Consider the following 18862-nt stretch of genomic DNA (forward strand, 5'->3'; position numbering starts at 1 on the left):
TCAAATCGGTTCAACTCATCTACATAGAAGTGACTCAGCGTGTGTGTTAAGTGTGAACCTTCCTTGGCATCGATTCATCTAGATGGAAATTCATTAAGATTTACCCAAATCAGAAGGGGTGCTAAATGCAAATGCTAATGTTTTTCATCCATATATACGGGAGTTGTTTATGTTTAAAAGTTCTAGTAAAAAAAATCTTCTATCCTCTTCCAAACATGGAAGGTGTCATAATATGTTTTTGTTTAAAAGTTGTGGACTAAAATTATATTTTCCAATTTTTCCCATTTCTTCTTGTTAATAAAAGAAACCTGTAATCTCAAAGAAAAGCAGCACATTCTAGCATGAAAAACATCTCAATATAATCTTAACCCAAGACAATTGCATTACAAACAATCCTTGAAAGTTTCCAAGAAATCTTACACATTTGTAAAGATTGAGAAATTTAAAACCTTGCTGGTAAACATCAAACAAAAGAATGATTCTACAAATCATACATAAATATATGCTACGTTTAGGTGGCCTGTTGTTCAAAAACAATAAACATATACTCCATATATTCAACATAAATAAAGAGATGAATTCACAAGTGTGGTGCTTCTGTTTGAGGTCCATGTCGAGCATTCAGCAATGGCTGCAATGCTTTCACAACAATGCTCATATTTGGCCTAAAATCAGCTTCATATTGCACACACAAGGCTGCAACTGCCGCCATCTGTCATTACCAAATAAATTATCACACAAACATTACTTAACCGGTTAAGAGCTTAACCTGGACAGCTATACAGGGTTGTAAGGGTAAAATGGTCATTCAGACAGTTCATTCAGTCCATTAAAGAAACATTACACACCTTGGCAACTGCCTTTGGGGGGTATTCTCCATTCAGTCGAGTGTCAACACACTGTTTCACCTTATCTTCACTAAGTTTTGGTGTTGCCTGATCACATTATTTTCACATTCAAAAACAAATTTAGATTTTTTTTTCTTTTTTTTTAAAAAAAAAAAAGAAACAGAATCATGAAACGTACCCAAGTGACTAGACTCTGTTGACCACGTGGCAAAGTATGGTCAACGGGTTTTCGTCCAGTCAAGAGTTCCAAAAGAACAACTCCAAAGCTGTAGACATCACTCTTTGAGCTGAGCTGTCCAGTCATGGCATACTCAGGTGCATGATAGCCAAAGGTTCCAAGAACACGCGTGGAATGAAGTCTTGCTGCCATGTCAGGAGCTTGGTTTGACAAGTCAAAATCTGCAATCTTTGCAACATCTTCATCAAAAAGAAGCACATTACTTGACTTTATATCACGATGAATAATATGAGGCTGTGCTTTTTCATGTAAGTATTCGAGTCCTTTTGCAGCCCCAACTGCAATTTTAACTCTCTGAGACCATGATAAAACTGGACCTGGTTGTGCACCTTTTACACCTTTCCTTCCTACACCCACAAACATCACCATAACTCATTCTGCCCATATTAAGTGCGTTAAGTCAAAAAAGATTAACACTTGCCATGAAGAATATCATGAAGAGATCCATTTGAAGCGTACTCATAAGCAAGTACTCTCAAACCACCATCTACACAGTATCCAAGTAGCTCAACGACATGATCATGTTTAAGCCTTGATACCATAGAAACCTGTTATCCGTATTTCAATTTAGAATATTCAACTTAAACTAACTTTTTTACTATATATAGAAGATATTAGCAAGTGCCAAGTGTAAATCAAACCTGAGCTAAAAACTCCTGATCTGGTTGCTTACTAGAGTCTAACTTTTTAATAGCTGCAGCTTGTCCGCTTCTTAAAACACCATGGTAGACTCTTCCATATGATCCCTCACCAATTAATGACTTTGTACCAAAATTATCAGTAATTTCCTTCAATTCGTCCACCTGGACAGTAGGAACAGCGATGGGCTGAATGGCTACAGCCTGTGTGTCCTTTGGTGCGGCTTCAGTCGTGCGATAGCCTCCATTGTTTCCTTAAGCAATACAAACTCTACCCATTAAGTTGTGATCCGATAGAAAGATGTGGAGAAGGTAGAGTAGAAAGTTACCTGCTGCGTTATTTGCCATGTAAGGTCCATTGTCGTAAGACTTATGCATGTCATCTTCTCCGCAACAGCTGAAGCAACTCATGATTACTTTCCTCTGGCGACAAAGCTGGGTTACAATCAAAGAGATACCAAATTAGGGTAAACTTCAAATCGAGCAGCAGCTAGCTTCTATAAGATTAAGAATCATGAAACATGTCTCGCTTTTACTTTTTTTTTCTAGGTCGATTACAATCTACAAAGAAGCTCGTAAATGAATAGTAGAGAAGATAATTGCTTTTGTTGGGTTGTTCCCACTTTAGAAGACCCAAAGTTCAACAAAAGCATGTGGTCTTTTATGCAATCAAAAAATGCCTAAATACTAGAATTGACTAACCAATTTCAGAATTCAGATCTACCTTCAACCAGCTATGGATCAATCGAGTAAATTAAAACCATATGTAGAGAGAGAAAGATCGGAGATTCAGTTTAGGAAATTGACTAAAATTTAAGAAAATTGCAGTGCAAACAGTTCAAAGAACATGTAAAATCAAAAGGGTCTGATGAAACTGAAGAACCAGAGAAGATTATCAGGGAAGAATAAGGAAGAACCTACCTAAGATTTTTGCAGTGGTTGACTCAGTGAACGATATTGCTTCAAAAAAAATGAGTTTTTTTTTTTGTAATAAGCAATAGAAAAGAAAGAAAGAAAGAAAGATTACAAACACAATTGTGTTAATTACGCTTTGTTGGCTAGTAATATTGAGCGAGCGAGAAGACAGACGGCTAAGATAAGCCAATTAGGAAAGCGCGTAGGCTAAAATCGGGATGCAAATGGGAAGTTGGAAATCGAGTAGACTATAACTATATATAGATATACATAGATATTTTATAAATCATAAAAGATCTTTTCAAAAAATCTAAAATATAATTCGATCACTAATAATTGTTAGAAAAAAAAATGCTAAAAAGATTCAGTTGTAACTTATGACTTTTTTTAATGTGAGAATAATCGGTATAAGATAATCAAATATTGTGAATAATGAAAAGATAGTGAGTTTACAAAATTTGTAAATGAAATATGAAAGCTTGTAAATAGTTTGGGTTTTGAACATTGAACATGCCCTAGATGGGATATTATTAGGTGGAAATAATAATATTCCAACTTCCAATTAGCCAACCTATCATGGGTACCTAATCTAATGAGGAAGAATATTATGCTCAATAATGTTATACGATATTTTAATTATGAAATAAAACGTAGATTTCTACGATTTTGAAGAACATAATTTCACAACATGACAAACTAGTTGTAAGTTTAACAAATATAGAAATAATTTATATGCCTTTATTTAATTTAACTTTTTTTAAATTTTAAACATGTAATCTTTTAAGAAAAAATATATTACGCTCAAGCAATAATAAGTATTTGCATGTTAAATTGCTAATTACTATTGCATACATATGTAGTATATACAATGATGGACCTGTTCAAGCAATGGACTTTGAATTTTTATTTTGATTATCCAAAAAGAATTGAACATTTTTTGTCAGAATCAAATGATGGACCTGTTCATATAATGGTTTAAATATTTAATTGATATAAGAAGACAAAAGAAATGTAGTAGAATAATCTTTGCTGGCGTTTGTTGGCTTGTTGAATTTTATAATCGAAAAAGTAAAACCTCACTCGTTAACATTGAACAACCCCTACCCTTTCCTTTTCTTTTTATAAATAAATATTACTCTTGTTCAAATTGTAGATCACACGCTTCAATAATTTAACAATTTATTCTTCAGCCACAATTCTCAAATTGCTACAAAAAACAATCAAGAAAAATTGTAACCAAACATCACCTAACAAATAAATATCACAAAATTGTGTAAAGCATGCATCACAAAAACATTCACAGTCTACATGTTTTCTTCATGTGATCGCAAAATATACTTATACTTTACCTATATAAAAAATTTCAAAAAATATTCCCGATTAACATTCAACTGACACAAACAAACAAACAAAACATCAAACTCCTAAACCTCAACCACATGAAAATTTTCAAATCACTTCCTTCCCTTTCCCCTTTTATTACCAAATTTCCCCGTTTTCTTCCCTTTTTTGGGATTACTCTTCATAAAAGCAGCTTTAGTTGCTTTTGTTTGCCTATCTTTCCTAACCTGTTCAAGATTTTTAACTTCTGACCTCACATGAGCATTAGGAACCATACGACCTTTAAATCCTCTGTTATTACGTCCCCTTTGCATTCCACCTCCTGCATTTTTTTATAAAATTTAATATATATATATATATATATATATATATATATATATATATATATATATATATATATTTTAAAAAGTCAACTGTATGCATATTATATATGATATACCTTTGAGACTTGTAGATTCCATAGCACTAGTACTACTACTACCTTCATTGTTTGATCCTTGAAAAGATATCTTACTGTGTGACTTTTCTTTCCATCTTTTATATATTCCTGTTTTATTCGCCTTCCCTTTTTTACCACTCTCTGTTATTATCTGTACATACACACAAGTAAATAAAATAGTACAAACATATTTTCACAACCAAAATTCAAATAAAAAATAATTTTTTATTTGAAAATACCTTCCCACTAGCTGACACACGGTCACCATTGTTCAACTTGACATACTTTTTACTCCTCTGTAATCACACATATAAACAGTTTAGATATAAGTAAAAAAGTGGAATAAATATTTAGAAAAAAAAAAAAAAAAAAAAAAGTCAAACCTTATCCCAATGGAAGGAGGATTTCTGTTTTTGTAATCCGCTGCTATCATCTGCAGCTAAGTCAAGAACAGCAGACTCCAACCTATTTCATCAATCAATACAAGTTTTCAACTTTATATCATAAATAATACCAATTTTTTTTATAAAAATGATCAGAAGCATTTATTTATTGATATTTACCTGTTGGAAACAAAGCCTCCGTTATTTCTGACTGAGAGACCTGCCTCAAAATGCTGCAAAAAGATATCAAGATTGGATAAAAATATCATTCTTGTAATTTTATTAAAGATAATATATATATATATATATATATATATATATATATATATATATATATATATATAGAGAGAGAGAGAGAGAGAGAGAGAGAGAATGTTACAGAGTAAGGGGAATGAAAAGTTACTTGATTTGTTGGCACTGAACTTATAAAAAACTCCTCATCCCTGAAGCTTTGTGCCTTCCTTTTACTACCAGAAACTGCCATAAATATCAATTAATTATCAACTCTAGATAATGTAAACTTTTACTATGTCTCTGCTCTCTAATATAAAAAAGTACATAAAACAAGTATACACAATTCACAAACCTTTCTTTCCCTTCTTTAGTGATGCATTATCTATATCTTCAACTTCCTGCAAAGCCATATCACATAAAAGAATAAAGAATTGGAAAAATAATTAAATCAATGATTTGAACTATCTTGTTTGAATGAAAAGAAATAAATATGGGATTCACCTTTGCTGCTTGAGTGTTAGAGTGCTGCTGATTTACTTTATTAATGATCTTCTCATGAATAGCTCTTTTCATCTTCATTACATCTACCCACTGGCTAGAAGGTCCCTGAAAATATTAAATATATGCAAAAATTGAAATTAATATACTAACAAAATGCTTTCAAAACAACTTCATGTCTCCGAAAATGCTAACAAACTCTTATTAGTATTAAAAATTTATATAACAAGGAATAAATCTGTTATTACCTGCAGATGCTTTGCTTTGGCAGCATGACCTTCAGATTCCAAGACAGTTTGCTTTGCTCTGAAATTAGTTAAGCTATGAGTCAAAAGGAACAAAAAGTCAAAAAGTCAACTACACATCTTTAACAAAACAATTCACCTGTACGCTTTTAGGCTCTCAGAAAATGCTAATGCAGATAACTCATTGCCACCCAATTGTTTAATAAACATGGGATGCAAGCCTTCACGTGGCATATTCTTAGCTCTTTTAATACTCTCTCTAGAAGGCTTCTCTTTAGTTTTCATATACAACCTAAAAGCCCTTTGACAAGGCCTCAACAAACAATCCAATTCAGTAGATGAATCAAGAATCTCACGAACCCTATCTGCAACAAGATCAATAGCTGTTTGTGGAAACCTCCCAAAAACCGTTTCACCATTCAACATCGCCTCCTCAATTCTCTCCATAACCCCTTTCATGTCTCTCAAAACCTCTTCTTCAGTAGGTGCAGGTTTGATTGGTTTTGAAAGAAAAAGATGCAAATCAAGAAGATAAGCCATGTCTTCAGATGTCACAAAGGAAAAAGCAGTACCCGTTCGACCCGCCCGTGCAGCTCGGCCCACCCGGTGCACGAAAAGCTTCGGTTTTGGAGGGAAATCCCAGTTTATAACATTGTCAAGAAGTGGGATATCAATCCCTCTAGCAGCAACATCTGTCACTATAAGAAACATGGTTTTTCTTGATCGAAATCTTGCCACGTTAATCTTTCTATCATCTTGATCCATGTCACCATAACAAACAGAAGGTTCTATACCTTCTTCTCTTAACAAATGATCAAGAAACTGGACATGATGCTTTGTAGACACAAATATTAAAGATTGTTCATCTGATCTTACATGTTCTCTAATCAAATACAACAAAGCAGCTAGCTTTTCTTCTTGTCTTAATGAAAAGAAAGTAAGTTTCAAATCAGGACTTATTTTAGTCTCCAAATCGAGCCTAACAAGTTGCGGGTCCCTCAGCCCTGCTTTTGCAAACTCGGCTAGAGCACTTGGTAAAGTTGCACTGAAGAGTAAAGTCTGTCTATTGTCACCTAGCTGTTGAAGGATTCTGTGCAACTGTTCAGCAAACCCCATGCTGAAAAGACTATCGGCTTCATCAAACACTACATATTCAACTGACCTTAATGACATGTCATCCACTTCTTCTAAATGATGCATGAGTCTTCCAGGAGTTGCTATTATGATATCAGGGCTTTGTGCCAATTCTTCAAATTGACTTTCCATACTATCACCACCAACTAGTAAACTAACACGAAGGTCTGTGAATTTGCCAAGTTCTTGAGTGAACTTAAGTGTTTGAAGAGCAAGATCGCGTGTTGGTGATAAGATTAGGGCTCTGATACCAGACTGAGAGACATGTTGCTGCAGTCTCTCAAGCATGGGGACTAAAAAAGCTGCTGTTTTACCGGACCCTGTTCTTGCCATGGCAACAACATCGGCTCCAGAGAGAATTAGAGGCATTGTTTTGCGTTGTATTGGTGTGGGAATTCGGTATCCCTTGCGTTTAACGCCTCTGAAGACATTGGAGCTTAGGTTTAAGGATTCGAATCCACCTGATTTTGCCTTCTTCTCTTTCTTTTCTTTTTTCTTCAGCTCTGTTACAGAGCTTACAAGAAGAGGTTTTCCTCTCCCCATTGAGTGTTGGGAAAACTACGATAAATACAAAATCCAAGAAAGAAGAATAAGCAAATTGAAAGAACAGCAACAGATGATATCCAATGAAGAAAATTAAAGCATTAACTTATATTTTGAAATAAACCCTTTCTGGAATATGCATTCACAGAAATAAAGTCTGAAAAACCATGAAGGTTAACATAATACACCTTACACGATGCATGCACTAATTCACTTTTATGGTCCAGATTTCAATGGAGAAATTCATGGGCTGGGGTTCGAAGGTAACAGAAAGCAGGCGATAAGAAGAAAGAGCTACAGCAGAAGAAAAAAAATAGAACGAATGCAGGAAGAAACGAACCTGTAGCTGTGGGGTTGAAGGTCGAAGGTCTCCGGCAGCTGTGGGGTGCGGCGCTCCGGCCGGTGGCTTCACAGGAGAGAGGCGATGGAGAGAAGCAGCACAAATGAGGCGTCTTTTGTTACAGGCGCTGTTTGTATCGTGTAATGTGTATTAGGTTAAAGGGTTATATCGGTCAATTCGTCAAAACGTTGCAATATGGAGTTTTTTTTTTTTTTTTTTTTTTTTAATCTCCGAGTTTGATAGAAGTTAAAAGGAAAATTAAAAAAATAAAAATAATTTTTTTTTCATGAACATCATTTTCTTTTTACTTTCTTTTTATTTCCATTTGTTTTCTTTATTTTTTCTCGTTAAATTGAACTTGGGAACAAGGTGTAAGTAAAGGAAACCAACTTATAAAAAATAACTTATTATAGGGGTAGCTTATTATAGGGATGAGCATGGGACTGAACCGGTATTAACCGATATTGTTCCTGATTTCTTGAAAACCGAATTTCATCAAAATTGAATTCTGAGTACCGAACCGAATTAACATTATCGGTACTGATACAGAGAATGGTACCAATTTTCGGTACTAATATTGGTACCATCAATTTCGTGATTTTAGAGTACCGCGTACCGTTCCATATTTTTAAATTCCATATTAGATTGTCATTTCTTCTTACTTCTTAATTAGCTAGTTATATGTCACACTTAGATAAATACTCAAACTGTCCAAATAATTGTACATAACTTAAAAATTCATACCACATGAATTATGATTAGTTTGTTCTCTATAATTATTATTTTATAAAAACAATAATTATCGTTATGCCGGTAAAAATATTATTTTCATAAAATAATATTTTCCAATTAAATACAAGAAATGTAAATATTTATCAATGATCAAATTCTATTATCTAAGCAAATATCATCATATAATGTTTCTTGAGCATAAAGATCTTTCAATCTTCCAATTGCACAATACTATAATAGATTGGTATAAATAGTGGTGAACGTCTATCAACATTTCATTGCCCCTAGTAATATATGACTTTGTGTCGTTATATCAACATTTAATTCCCAGAAGCTCAAAGCTACAATTAATATATAATGTAAGTTTATAAATTATCCATTTGTTACAGGCATCTGGTTGAACATGTGACTTAGATCGCAATCAATCTCATTTGATGTTCAACTTGGGTAATGTGTATTAGATGTCTAGTTCCCAACACATAAGAGGAACAAATCTCATATTAACTACATAAGTCTCTTGTATAGTTCATACCACACCTGATAATAGTCTTTATAACCACATCAAAGTATAACATTCCCTACACTAAAGTCCTTATATGCATCTCATGTATTAAGGATACAAAAAAAAATTCCTTTTATCAAGTATCACTCATGATAGTGACTCGTGACGTGATCCTAATGAGGGTCATGTTCAATATTAGTTTTTTGACAAGTACTTGTGAGCCTTGGTTAAATCTGCCAATGTCGGAACAACCCGCCCTAGTAGAATAGCGATGCGATTCCAAGGAAGTAGGAACTACGCTCTGTCGCTCTCGATCTCTGGAGTTATTAGTAGAAGGCAGTAATTAATTCTAGCATAAGCAGATAGCGAAGTTCATAGAAAAATATGGAACAAACAATTGCTTTATATGATTAAATCTATAGTAAAGTAATGTAAATTCTAATGAAACCTGAAACTGTTGAAAGTAAAAGCGATTATCTACATCGAGAAATGAATACATGTATAAATTACGATAGAACAGTGATTTACCTTTGAAGATCAATTAATCGGGAAGCTTTACAGCAAGGAATATGTAGTTGGTCCCTATAAGCAACACCACCAATTTATGTGTGTGCAGATTGTTCAATGGTGGATTTAGCTTTATGGGGGTGGGGCAACGACTTTCCATGGAGTCGTTGGTCATGGATGGATTAATATTGGTTTATGTATCCAATATCAAGTGTTAAAAACATATCCTGAACTTGAAATAATATTCCAAAGCCCAATATGTTTTATGTTGAAAATATAAAAATACTAACCGAATTATATAAAATATAAATAATAACTTAATAAATGATAACAAAAAATGATTATGACACCATCCCTCTTTAATTGTGGTAAACGATTTTGTACTTTTTTTTGTTGGTGATATTTTCAAAAATGATAGTTTCTTAATTTAGAAATCGTGAAAATAACATTTTACAAAACCGACCTACGAATCCAAAATGAGGCATTATGGGTCCGAGATTTGATGGGTGCCTACCCGTGTAAGTGGTCCTTTCCTCTGTAAAGGAAATCCGAAGTGTAGTACCATTACATTTCAAAATGTCATTTTGGATTCTCTTGAATCAAAAGAAAATGGAATTTGTCTGTGAAGAGACTCTGGTGTACTGGATATGTTGCTTCTGGCTTAAACCTCTTGTTTACATTTTTTTTATGAGAAAATTCAATTCAAAACAGAAACCCATGTCTAGAATCCAACGAACTGGTATGGAATGAAAAGTGTTTGGCTTCGTAGTACCCTGAGTGTTTCTCATTAGTTAGGCTATGATAGTAATTATTATGTTGGTTATTAAGAATTACTGTGGTGGAAATGTTTGACTGATAAGACAACCATATTCTGAAATCCGAAATACATGTACGAGACATGCGTCTGGAATGAAAACCCTGTTCAAAATATACGGGAGTTGTTTGCATTTAGAAGTTCTTGTAAAAAGAGTCTTCTGTACTCTTCCAAACCTCTAAGGTGTCATATGTTTTTGTTTAAAGTTGTGGACTAAAACTGTATTTTCTAATTTTTCCCATTTCTTCTTGTTAATAAAAGATCAAGACATCTCTGTAATCTCAAAGAAAAGCAGCACTCATCTGGCTCCACCCTTGCAAATAATCCTTGAAAGTTTCCACGAAATCTTACACATTTGGAAAGATTAAAAAATTTAAAACCTTGCTGACAAACATCAAATAAAAGAATGATTCTACAAATCATACATAAATATCTGCTACCTTTAGGCAGCATGTCGTTCAAAAACAATAAACATATATAATATTCAACATAAATAGAAAGATGAATTCACAAGTGTGGTGCTTCTGTTTGAGGTCCATGTCGAGCATTCAACAATGGCTGCAATGCTTTAACAACAATGCTCATATTTGGCCTGAAATCAGCTTCATATTGCACACACAAGGCTGCAACTGCCGCCATCTGTCATTACCAAATAAATTATCACACAAACATTACTTAACCGGTTAAGAGCTTAACCTGGACAGCTATACAGGGTTGTAAGGGTAAAATGGTCATTCAGACAGTTCATTCAGTCCATTAAAGAAACATTACACACCTTGGCAACTGCCTTTGGGGGGTATTCTCCATTCAGTCGAGTGTCAACACACTGTTTCACCTTATCTTCACTAAGTTTTGGTGTTGCCTGATCACATTATTTTCACATTCAAAAACAAATTTAGATTTTTTTTTCTTTTTTTTTAAAAAAAAAAAAGAAACAGAATCATGAAACGTACCCAAGTGACTAGACTCTGTTGACCACGTGGCAAAGTATGGTCAACGGGTTTTCGTCCAGTCAAGAGTTCCAAAAGAACAACTCCAAAGCTGTAGACATCACTCTTTGAGCTGAGCTGTCCAGTCATGGCATACTCAGGTGCATGATAGCCAAAGGTTCCAAGAACACGCGTGGAATGAAGTCTTGCTGCCATGTCAGGAGCTTGGTTTGACAAGTCAAAATCTGCAATCTTTGCAACATCTTCATCAAAAAGAAGCACATTACTTGACTTTATATCACGATGAATAATATGAGGCTGTGCTTTTTCATGTAAGTATTCGAGTCCTTTTGCAGCCCCAACTGCAATTTTAACTCTCTGAGACCATGATAAAACTGGACCTGGTTGTGCACCTTTTACACCTTTCCTTCCTACACCCACAAACATCACCATAACTCATTCTGCCCATATTAAGTGCGTTAAGTCAAAAAAGATTAACACTTGCCATGAAGAATATCATGAAGAGATCCATTTGAAGCGTACTCATAAGCAAGTACTCTCAAACCACCATCTACACAGTATCCAAGTAGCTCAACGACATGATCATGTTTAAGCCTTGATACCATAGAAACCTGTTATCCGTATTTCAATTTAGAATATTCAACTTAAACTAACTTTTTTACTATATATAGAAGATATTAGCAAGTGCCAAGTGTAAATCAAACCTGAGCTAAAAACTCCTGATCTGGTTGCTTACTAGAGTCTAACTTTTTAATAGCTGCAGCTTGTCCGCTTCTTAAAACACCATGGTAGACTCTTCCATATGATCCCTCACCAATTAATGACTTTGTACCAAAATTATCAGTAATTTCCTTCAATTCGTCCACCTGGACAGTAGGAACAGCGATGGGCTGAATGGCTACAGCCTGTGTGTCCTTTGGTGCGGCTTCAGTCGTGCGATAGCCTCCATTGTTTCCTTAAGCAATACAAACTCTACCCATTAAGTTGTGATCCGATAGAAAGATGTGGAGAAGGTAGAGTAGAAAGTTACCTGCTGCGTTATTTGCCATGTAAGGTCCATTGTCGTAAGACTTATGCATGTCATCTTCTCCGCAACAGCTGAAGCAACTCATGATTACTTTCCTCTGGCGACAAAGCTGGGTTACAATCAAAGAGATACCAAATTAGGGTAAACTTCAAATCGAGCAGCAGCTAGCTTCTATAAGATTAAGAATCATGAAACATGTCTCGCTTTTACTTTTTTTTTCTAGGTCGATTACAATCTACAAAGAAGCTCGTAAATGAATAGTAGAGAAGATAATTGCTTTTGTTGGGTTGTTCCCACTTTAGAAGACCCAAAGTTCAACAAAAGCATGTGGTCTTTTATGCAATCAAAAAATGCCTAAATACTAGAATTGACTAACCAATTTCAGAATTCAGATCTACCTTCAACCAGCTATGGATCAATCGAGTAAATTAAAACCATATGTAGAGAGAGAAAGATCGGAGATTCAGTTTAGGAAATTGACTAAAATTTAAGAAAATTGCAGTGCAAACAGTTCAAAGAACATGTAAAATCAAAAGGGTCTGATGAAACTGAAGAACCAGAGAAGATTATCAGGGAAGAATAAGGAAGAACCTACCTAAGATTTTTGCAGTGGTTGACTCAGTGAACGATATTGCTTCAAAAAAAATGAGTTTTTTTTTTTGTAATAAGCAATAGAAAAGAAAGAAAGAAAGAAAGATTACAAACACAATTGTGTTAATTACGCTTTGTTGGCTAGTAATATTGAGCGAGCGAGAAGACAGACGGCTAAGATAAGCCAATTAGGAAAGCGCGTAGGCTAAAATCGGGATGCAAATGGGAAGTTGGAAATCGAGTAGACTATAACTATATATAGATATACATAGATATTTTATAAATCATAAAAGATCTTTTCAAAAAATCTAAAATATAATTCGATCACTAATAATTGTTAGAAAAAAAAATGCTAAAAAGATTCAGTTGTAACTTATGACTTTTTTTAATGTGAGAATAATCGGTATAAGATAATCAAATATTGTGAATAATGAAAAGATAGTGAGTTTACAAAATTTGTAAATGAAATATGAAAGCTTGTAAATAGTTTGGGTTTTGAACATTGAACATGCCCTAGATGGGATATTATTAGGTGGAAATAATAATATTCCAACTTCCAATTAGCCAACCTATCATGGGTACCTAATCTAATGAGGAAGAATATTATGCTCAATAATGTTATACGATATTTTAATTATGAAATAAAACGTAGATTTCTACGATTTTGAAGAACATAATTTCACAACATGACAAACTAGTTGTAAGTTTAACAAATATAGAAATAATTTATATGCCTTTATTTAATTTAACTTTTTTTAAATTTTAAACATGTAATCTTTTAAGAAAAAATATATTACGCTCAAGCAATAATAAGTATTTGCATGTTAAATTGCTAATTACTATTGCATACATATGTAGTATATACAATGATGGACCTGTTCAAGCAATGGACTTTGAATTTTTATTTTGATTATCCAAAAAGAATTGAACATTTTTTGTCAGAATCAAATGATGGACCTGTTCATATAATGGTTTAAATATTTAATTGATATAAGAAGACAAAAGAAATGTAGTAGAATAATCTTTGCTGGCGTTTGTTGGCTTGTTGAATTTTATAATCGAAAAAGTAAAACCTCACTCGTTAACATTGAACAACCCCTACCCTTTCCTTTTCTTTTTATAAATAAATATTACTCTTGTTCAAATTGTAGATCACACGCTTCAATAATTTAACAATTTATTCTTCAGCCACAATTCTCAAATTGCTACAAAAAACAATCAAGAAAAATTGTAACCAAACATCACCTAACAAATAAATATCACAAAATTGTGTAAAGCATGCATCACAAAAACATTCACAGTCTACATGTTTTCTTCATGTGATCGCAAAATATACTTATACTTTACCTATATAAAAAATTTCAAAAAATATTCCCGATTAACATTCAACTGACACAAACAAACAAACAAAACATCAAACTCCTAAACCTCAACCACATGAAAATTTTCAAATCACTTCCTTCCCTTTCCCCTTTTATTACCAAATTTCCCCGTTTTCTTCCCTTTTTTGGGATTACTCTTCATAAAAGCAGCTTTAGTTGCTTTTGTTTGCCTATCTTTCCTAACCTGTTCAAGATTTTTAACTTCTGACCTCACATGAGCATTAGGAACCATACGACCTTTAAATCCTCTGTTATTACGTCCCCTTTGCATTCCACCTCCTGCATTTTTTTATAAAATTTAAATATATATATATATATATATATATATATATATATATATATATATATATATATATATTTTAAAAAGTCAACTGTATGCATATTATATATGATATACCTTTGAGACTTGTAGATTCCATAGCACTAGTACTACTACTACCTTCATTGTTTGATCCTTGAAAAGATATCTTACTGTGTGACTTTTCTTTCCATCTTTTATATATTCCTGTTTTATTCGCCTTCCCTTTTTTACCACTCTCTGTTATTATCTGTACATACACACAAGTAAATAAAATAGTACAAACATATTTTCACAACCAAAATTCAAATAAAAAATAATTTTTTATTTGAAAATACCTTCCCACTAGCTGACACACGGTCACCATTGTTCAACTTGACATACTTTTTACTCCTCTGTAATCACACATATAAACAGTTTAGATATAAGTAAAAAAGTGGAATAAATATTTAGAAAAAAAAAAAAAAAAAAAAAAGTCAAACCTTATCCCAATGGAAGGAGGATTTCTGTTTTTGTAATCCGCTGCTATCATCTGCAGCTAAGTCAAGAACAGCAGACTCCAACCTATTTCATCAATCAATACAAGTTTTCAACTTTATATCATAAATAATACCAATTTTTTTTATAAAAATGATCAGAAGCATTTATTTATTGATATTTACCTGTTGGAAACAAAGCCTCCGTTATTTCTGACTGAGAGACCTGCCTCAAAATGCTGCAAAAAGATATCAAGATTGGATAAAAATATCATTCTTGTAATTTTATTAAAGATAAATATATATATATATATATATATATATATATATATATATATATATATATATATATATAGAGAGAGAGAGAGAGAGAGAGAGAGAATGTTACAGAGTAAGGGGAATGAAAAGTTACTTGATTTGTTGGCACTGAACTTATAAAAAACTCCTCATCCCTGAAGCTTTGTGCCTTCCTTTTACTACCAGAAACTGCCATAAATATCAATTAATTATCAACTCTAGATAATGTAAACTTTTACTATGTCTCTGCTCTCTAATATAAAAAAGTACATAAAACAAGTATACACAATTCACAAACCTTTCTTTCCCTTCTTTAGTGATGCATTATCTATATCTTCAACTTCCTGCAAAGCCATATCACATAAAAGAATAAAGAATTGGAAAAATAATTAAATCAATGATTTGAACTATCTTGTTTGAATGAAAAGAAATAAATATGGGATTCACCTTTGCTGCTTGAGTGTTAGAGTGCTGCTGATTTACTTTATTAATGATCTTCTCATGAATAGCTCTTTTCATCTTCATTACATCTACCCACTGGCTAGAAGGTCCCTGAAAATATTAAATATATGCAAAAATTGAAATTAATATACTAACAAAATGCTTTCAAAACAACTTCATGTCTCCGAAAATGCTAACAAACTCTTATTAGTATTAAAAATTTATATAACAAGGAATAAATCTGTTATTACCTGCAGATGCTTTGCTTTGGCAGCATGACCTTCAGATTCCAAGACAGTTTGCTTTGCTCTGAAATTAGTTAAGCTATGAGTCAAAAGGAACAAAAAGTCAAAAAGTCAACTACACATCTTTAACAAAACAATTCACCTGTACGCTTTTAGGCTCTCAGAAAATGCTAATGCAGATAACTCATTGCCACCCAATTGTTTAATAAACATGGGATGCAAGCCTTCACGTGGCATATTCTTAGCTCTTTTAATACTCTCTCTAGAAGGCTTCTCTTTAGTTTTCATATACAACCTAAAAGCCCTTTGACAAGGCCTCAACAAACAATCCAATTCAGTAGATGAATCAAGAATCTCACGAACCCTATCTGCAACAAGATCAATAGCTGTTTGTGGAAACCTCCCAAAAACCGTTTCACCATTCAACATCGCCTCCTCAATTCTCTCCATAACCCCTTTCATGTCTCTCAAAACCTCTTCTTCAGTAGGTGCAGGTTTGATTGGTTTTGAAAGAAAAAGATGCAAATCAAGAAGATAAGCCATGTCTTCAGATGTCACAAAGGAAAAAGCAGTACCCGTTCGACCCGCCCGTGCAGCTCGGCCCACCCGGTGCACGAAAAGCTTCGGTTTTGGAGGGAAATCCCAGTTTATAACATTGTCAAGAAGTGGGATATCAATCCCTCTAGCAGCAACATCTGTCACTATAAGAAACATGGTTTTTCTTGATCGAAATCTTGCCACGTTAATCTTTCTATCATCTTGATCCATGTCACCATAACAAACAGAAGGTTCTATACCTTCTTCTCTTAACAAATGATCAAGAAACTGGACATGATGCTTTGTAGACACAAATATTAAAGATTGTTCATCTGATCTTACATGTTCTCTAATCAAATACAACAAAGCAGCTAGCTTTTCTTCTTGTCTTAATGAAAAGAAAGTAAGTTTCAAATCAGGACTTATTTTAGTCTCCAAATCGAGCCTAACAAGTTGCGGGTCCCTCAGCCCTGCTTTTGCAAACTCGGCTAGAGCACTTGGTAAAGTTGCACTGAAGAGTAAAGTCTGTCTATTGTCACCTAGCTGTTGAAGGATTCTGTGCAACTGTTCAGCAAACCCCATGCTGAAAAGACTATCGGCTTCATCAAACACTACATATTCAACTGACCTTAATGACATGTCATCCACTTCTTCTAAATGATGCATGAGTCTTCCAGGAGTTGCTATTATGATATCAGGGCTTTGTGCCAATTCTTCAAATTGACTTTCCATACTATCACCACCAACTAGTAAACTAACACGAAGGTCTGTGAATTTGCCAAGTTCTTGAGTGAACTTAAGTGTTTGAAGAGCAAGATCGCGTGTTGGTGATAAGATTAGGGCTCTGATACCAGACTGAGAGACATGTTGCTGCAGTCTCTCAAGCATGGGGACTAAAAAAGCTGCTGTTTTACCGGACCCTGTTCTTGCCATGGCAACAACATCGGCTCCAGAGAGAATTAGAGGCATTGTTTTGCGTTGTATTGGTGTGGGAATTCGGTATCCCTTGCGTTTAACGCCTCTGAAGACATTGGAGCTTAGGTTTAAGGATTCGAATCCACCTGATTTTGCCTTCTTCTCTTTCTTTTCTTTTTTCTTCAGCTCTGTTACAGAGCTTACAAGAAGAGGTTTTCCTCTCCCCATTGAGTGTTGGGAAAACTACGATAAATACAAAATCCAAGAAAGAAGAATAAGCAAATTGAAAGAACAGCAACAGATGATATCCAATGAAGAAAATTAAAGCATTAACTTATATTTTGAAATAAACCCTTTCTGGAATATGCATTCACAGAAATAAAGTCTGAAAAACCATGAAGGTTAACATAATACACCTTACACGATGCATGCACTAATTCACTTTTATGGTCCAGATTTCAATGGAGAAATTCATGGGCTGGGGTTCGAAGGTAACAGAAAGCAGGCGATAAGAAGAAAGAGCTACAGCAGAAGAAAAAAAATAGAACGAATGCAGGAAGAAACGAACCTGTAGCTGTGGGGTTGAAGGTCGAAGGTCTCCGGCAGCTGTGGGGTGCGGCGCTCCGGCCGGTGGCTTCACAGGAGAGAGGCGATGGAGAGAAGCAGCACAAATGAGGCGTCTTTTGTTACAGGCGCTGTTTGTATCGTGTAATGTGTATTAGGTTAAAGGGTTATATCGGTCAATTCGTCAAAACGTTGCAATATGGAGTTTTTTTTTTTTTTTTTTTTTTTTAATCTCCGAGTTTGATAGAAGTTAAAAGGAAAATTAAAAAAATAAAAATAATTTTTTTTTCATGAACATCATTTTCTTTTTACTTTCTTTTTATTTCCATTTGTTTTCTTTATTTTTTCTCGTTAAATTGAACTTGGGAACAAGGTGTAAGTAAAGGAAACCAACTTATAAAAAATAACTTATTATAGGGGTAGCTTATTATAGGGATGAGCATGGGACTGAACCGGTATTAACCGATATTGTTCCTGATTTCTTGAAAACCGAATTTCATCAAAATTGAATTCTGAGTACCGAACCGAATTAACATTATCGGTACTGATACAGAGAATGGTACCAATTTTCGGTACTAATATTGGTACCATCAATTTCGTGATTTTAGAGTACCGCGTACCGTTCCATATTTTTAAATTCCATATTAGATTGTCATTTCTTCTTACTTCTTAATTAGCTAGTTATATGTCACACTTAGATAAATACTCAAACTGTCCAAATAATTGTACATAACTTAAAAATTCATACCACATGAATTATGATTAGTTTGTTCTCTATAATTATTATT

At 33.8% G+C, this 18862-nt stretch overlaps 4 protein-coding genes across 10 annotated transcripts; all 4 read right to left on the bottom strand.

The window, feature by feature from the left end:
- Window positions 1–359: 359 nt before the first annotated feature.
- LOC145087495 (pto-interacting protein 1) lies at window positions 360–2868 on the bottom strand. 4 transcript variants are annotated; one of them, XM_079025477.1, is made up of 7 exons: window positions 2646–2868; window positions 2054–2159; window positions 1728–1978; window positions 1504–1634; window positions 1027–1429; window positions 849–935; window positions 360–712 (listed from the first exon to the last, which is right to left on the bottom strand). In XM_079025477.1, exons 2-7 carry the CDS (start codon window positions 2133–2135, stop codon window positions 581–583), a joined length of 1086 nt encoding a protein of 361 aa, XP_078881603.1. In that variant the 5' UTR covers window positions 2136–2159; window positions 2646–2868; the 3' UTR covers window positions 360–580. The 4 variants fall into 4 exon arrangements, with proteins under 4 accessions (XP_078881603.1, XP_078881584.1, XP_078881589.1 ...); XM_079025458.1 differs by having other exon boundaries at window positions 1027–1433; window positions 1508–1634; window positions 2646–2867; XM_079025463.1 differs by lacking the exon at window positions 2646–2868 and adding an exon at window positions 2449–2599 and having other exon boundaries at window positions 1027–1433; window positions 1508–1634.
- A 1001-nt stretch (window positions 2869–3869) lies between these two features.
- On the bottom strand, window positions 3870–7943 carry LOC145087488 (putative DEAD-box ATP-dependent RNA helicase 29). Its single transcript, XM_079025447.1, has 11 exons — window positions 7797–7943; window positions 5919–7471; window positions 5783–5840; window positions 5538–5642; window positions 5389–5434; window positions 5206–5279; window positions 4983–5035; window positions 4803–4884; window positions 4659–4715; window positions 4420–4570; window positions 3870–4302 (listed from the first exon to the last, which is right to left on the bottom strand). Exons 2-11 carry the CDS (start codon window positions 7454–7456, stop codon window positions 4094–4096), a joined length of 2373 nt encoding a protein of 790 aa, XP_078881573.1. The 5' UTR covers window positions 7457–7471; window positions 7797–7943; the 3' UTR covers window positions 3870–4093.
- Window positions 7944–10713: 2770 nt separating this feature from the next.
- Window positions 10714–13145, bottom strand: LOC145087549 (pto-interacting protein 1). 4 transcript variants are annotated; one of them, XM_079025534.1, is made up of 7 exons: window positions 12924–13145; window positions 12332–12437; window positions 12006–12256; window positions 11782–11912; window positions 11305–11707; window positions 11127–11213; window positions 10714–10990 (listed from the first exon to the last, which is right to left on the bottom strand). In XM_079025534.1, the coding sequence occupies exons 2-7, from the start codon at window positions 12411–12413 to the stop codon at window positions 10859–10861; spliced, it is 1086 nt and encodes a 361-aa protein (XP_078881660.1). In that variant the 5' UTR covers window positions 12414–12437; window positions 12924–13145; the 3' UTR covers window positions 10714–10858. The 4 variants fall into 4 exon arrangements, with proteins under 4 accessions (XP_078881660.1, XP_078881642.1, XP_078881645.1 ...); XM_079025516.1 differs by having other exon boundaries at window positions 11305–11711; window positions 11786–11912; window positions 12924–13144; XM_079025519.1 differs by lacking the exon at window positions 12924–13145 and adding an exon at window positions 12727–12876 and having other exon boundaries at window positions 11305–11711; window positions 11786–11912.
- A 1002-nt stretch (window positions 13146–14147) lies between these two features.
- On the bottom strand, window positions 14148–18225 carry LOC145087536 (putative DEAD-box ATP-dependent RNA helicase 29). The gene is made up of 11 exons (XM_079025506.1): window positions 18079–18225; window positions 16201–17753; window positions 16065–16122; window positions 15820–15924; window positions 15671–15716; window positions 15488–15561; window positions 15262–15314; window positions 15082–15163; window positions 14938–14994; window positions 14699–14849; window positions 14148–14580 (listed from the first exon to the last, which is right to left on the bottom strand). Exons 2-11 carry the CDS (start codon window positions 17736–17738, stop codon window positions 14372–14374), a joined length of 2373 nt encoding a protein of 790 aa, XP_078881632.1. The 5' UTR covers window positions 17739–17753; window positions 18079–18225; the 3' UTR covers window positions 14148–14371.
- Between the last annotated feature and the right edge of the window lie 637 nt (window positions 18226–18862).

The sequence above is a fragment of the Lactuca serriola genome, chromosome 1 (genome assembly GCF_051521515.1).
Source record: "Lactuca serriola cultivar US96UC23 chromosome 1, Lser_US96UC23_V15, whole genome shotgun sequence".
Classification (NCBI taxonomy): Eukaryota; Viridiplantae; Streptophyta; class Magnoliopsida; order Asterales; family Asteraceae; genus Lactuca; species Lactuca serriola.

Bases quoted from the DNA above. Each gene is read 5' to 3' on its own strand.
- LOC145087536 (XM_079025506.1), bottom strand. From the start codon at position 17,738: ATGGGGAGAGGAAAACCTCTTCTTGTAAGCTCTGTAACAGAGCTGAAG. The intron at 15,315-15,487 runs GTAACTTTTCAT...ATCTTTTTGCAG, and splicing joins GTTCAGTGCCAACAAATCAA to CATTTTGAGGCAGGTCTCTC. The intron at 14,850-14,937 runs GTATTTTCAAAT...GTGTATGTACAG, and splicing joins GTGTGTCAGCTAGTGGGAAG to ATAATAACAGAGAGTGGTAA.
- LOC145087488 (XM_079025447.1), bottom strand. From the start codon at position 7,456: ATGGGGAGAGGAAAACCTCTTCTTGTAAGCTCTGTAACAGAGCTGAAG. The intron at 5,280-5,388 runs GTTTGTGAATTG...TATTTATGGCAG, and splicing joins ACTAAAGAAGGGAAAGAAAG to TTTCTGGTAGTAAAAGGAAG. The intron at 4,303-4,419 runs GTATATCATATA...AAAAAAATGCAG, and splicing joins GGAATCTACAAGTCTCAAAG to GAGGTGGAATGCAAAGGGGA.
- LOC145087495 (XM_079025477.1), bottom strand. From the start codon at position 2,135: ATGAGTTGCTTCAGCTGTTGCGGAGAAGATGACATGCATAAGTCTTAC. The intron at 1,979-2,053 runs GTAACTTTCTAC...GTATTGCTTAAG, and splicing joins CATGGCAAATAACGCAGCAG to GAAACAATGGAGGCTATCGC. The intron at 936-1,026 runs GTACGTTTCATG...TAATGTGATCAG, and splicing joins AACAGAGTCTAGTCACTTGG to GCAACACCAAAACTTAGTGA.
- LOC145087549 (XM_079025534.1), bottom strand. From the start codon at position 12,413: ATGAGTTGCTTCAGCTGTTGCGGAGAAGATGACATGCATAAGTCTTAC. The intron at 11,913-12,005 runs GTTTGATTTACA...TACGGATAACAG, and splicing joins ATCAGGAGTTTTTAGCTCAG to GTTTCTATGGTATCAAGGCT. The intron at 11,708-11,781 runs GTGTTAATCTTT...GGGTGTAGGAAG, and splicing joins CATGATATTCTTCATGGCAA to GAAAGGTGTAAAAGGTGCAC.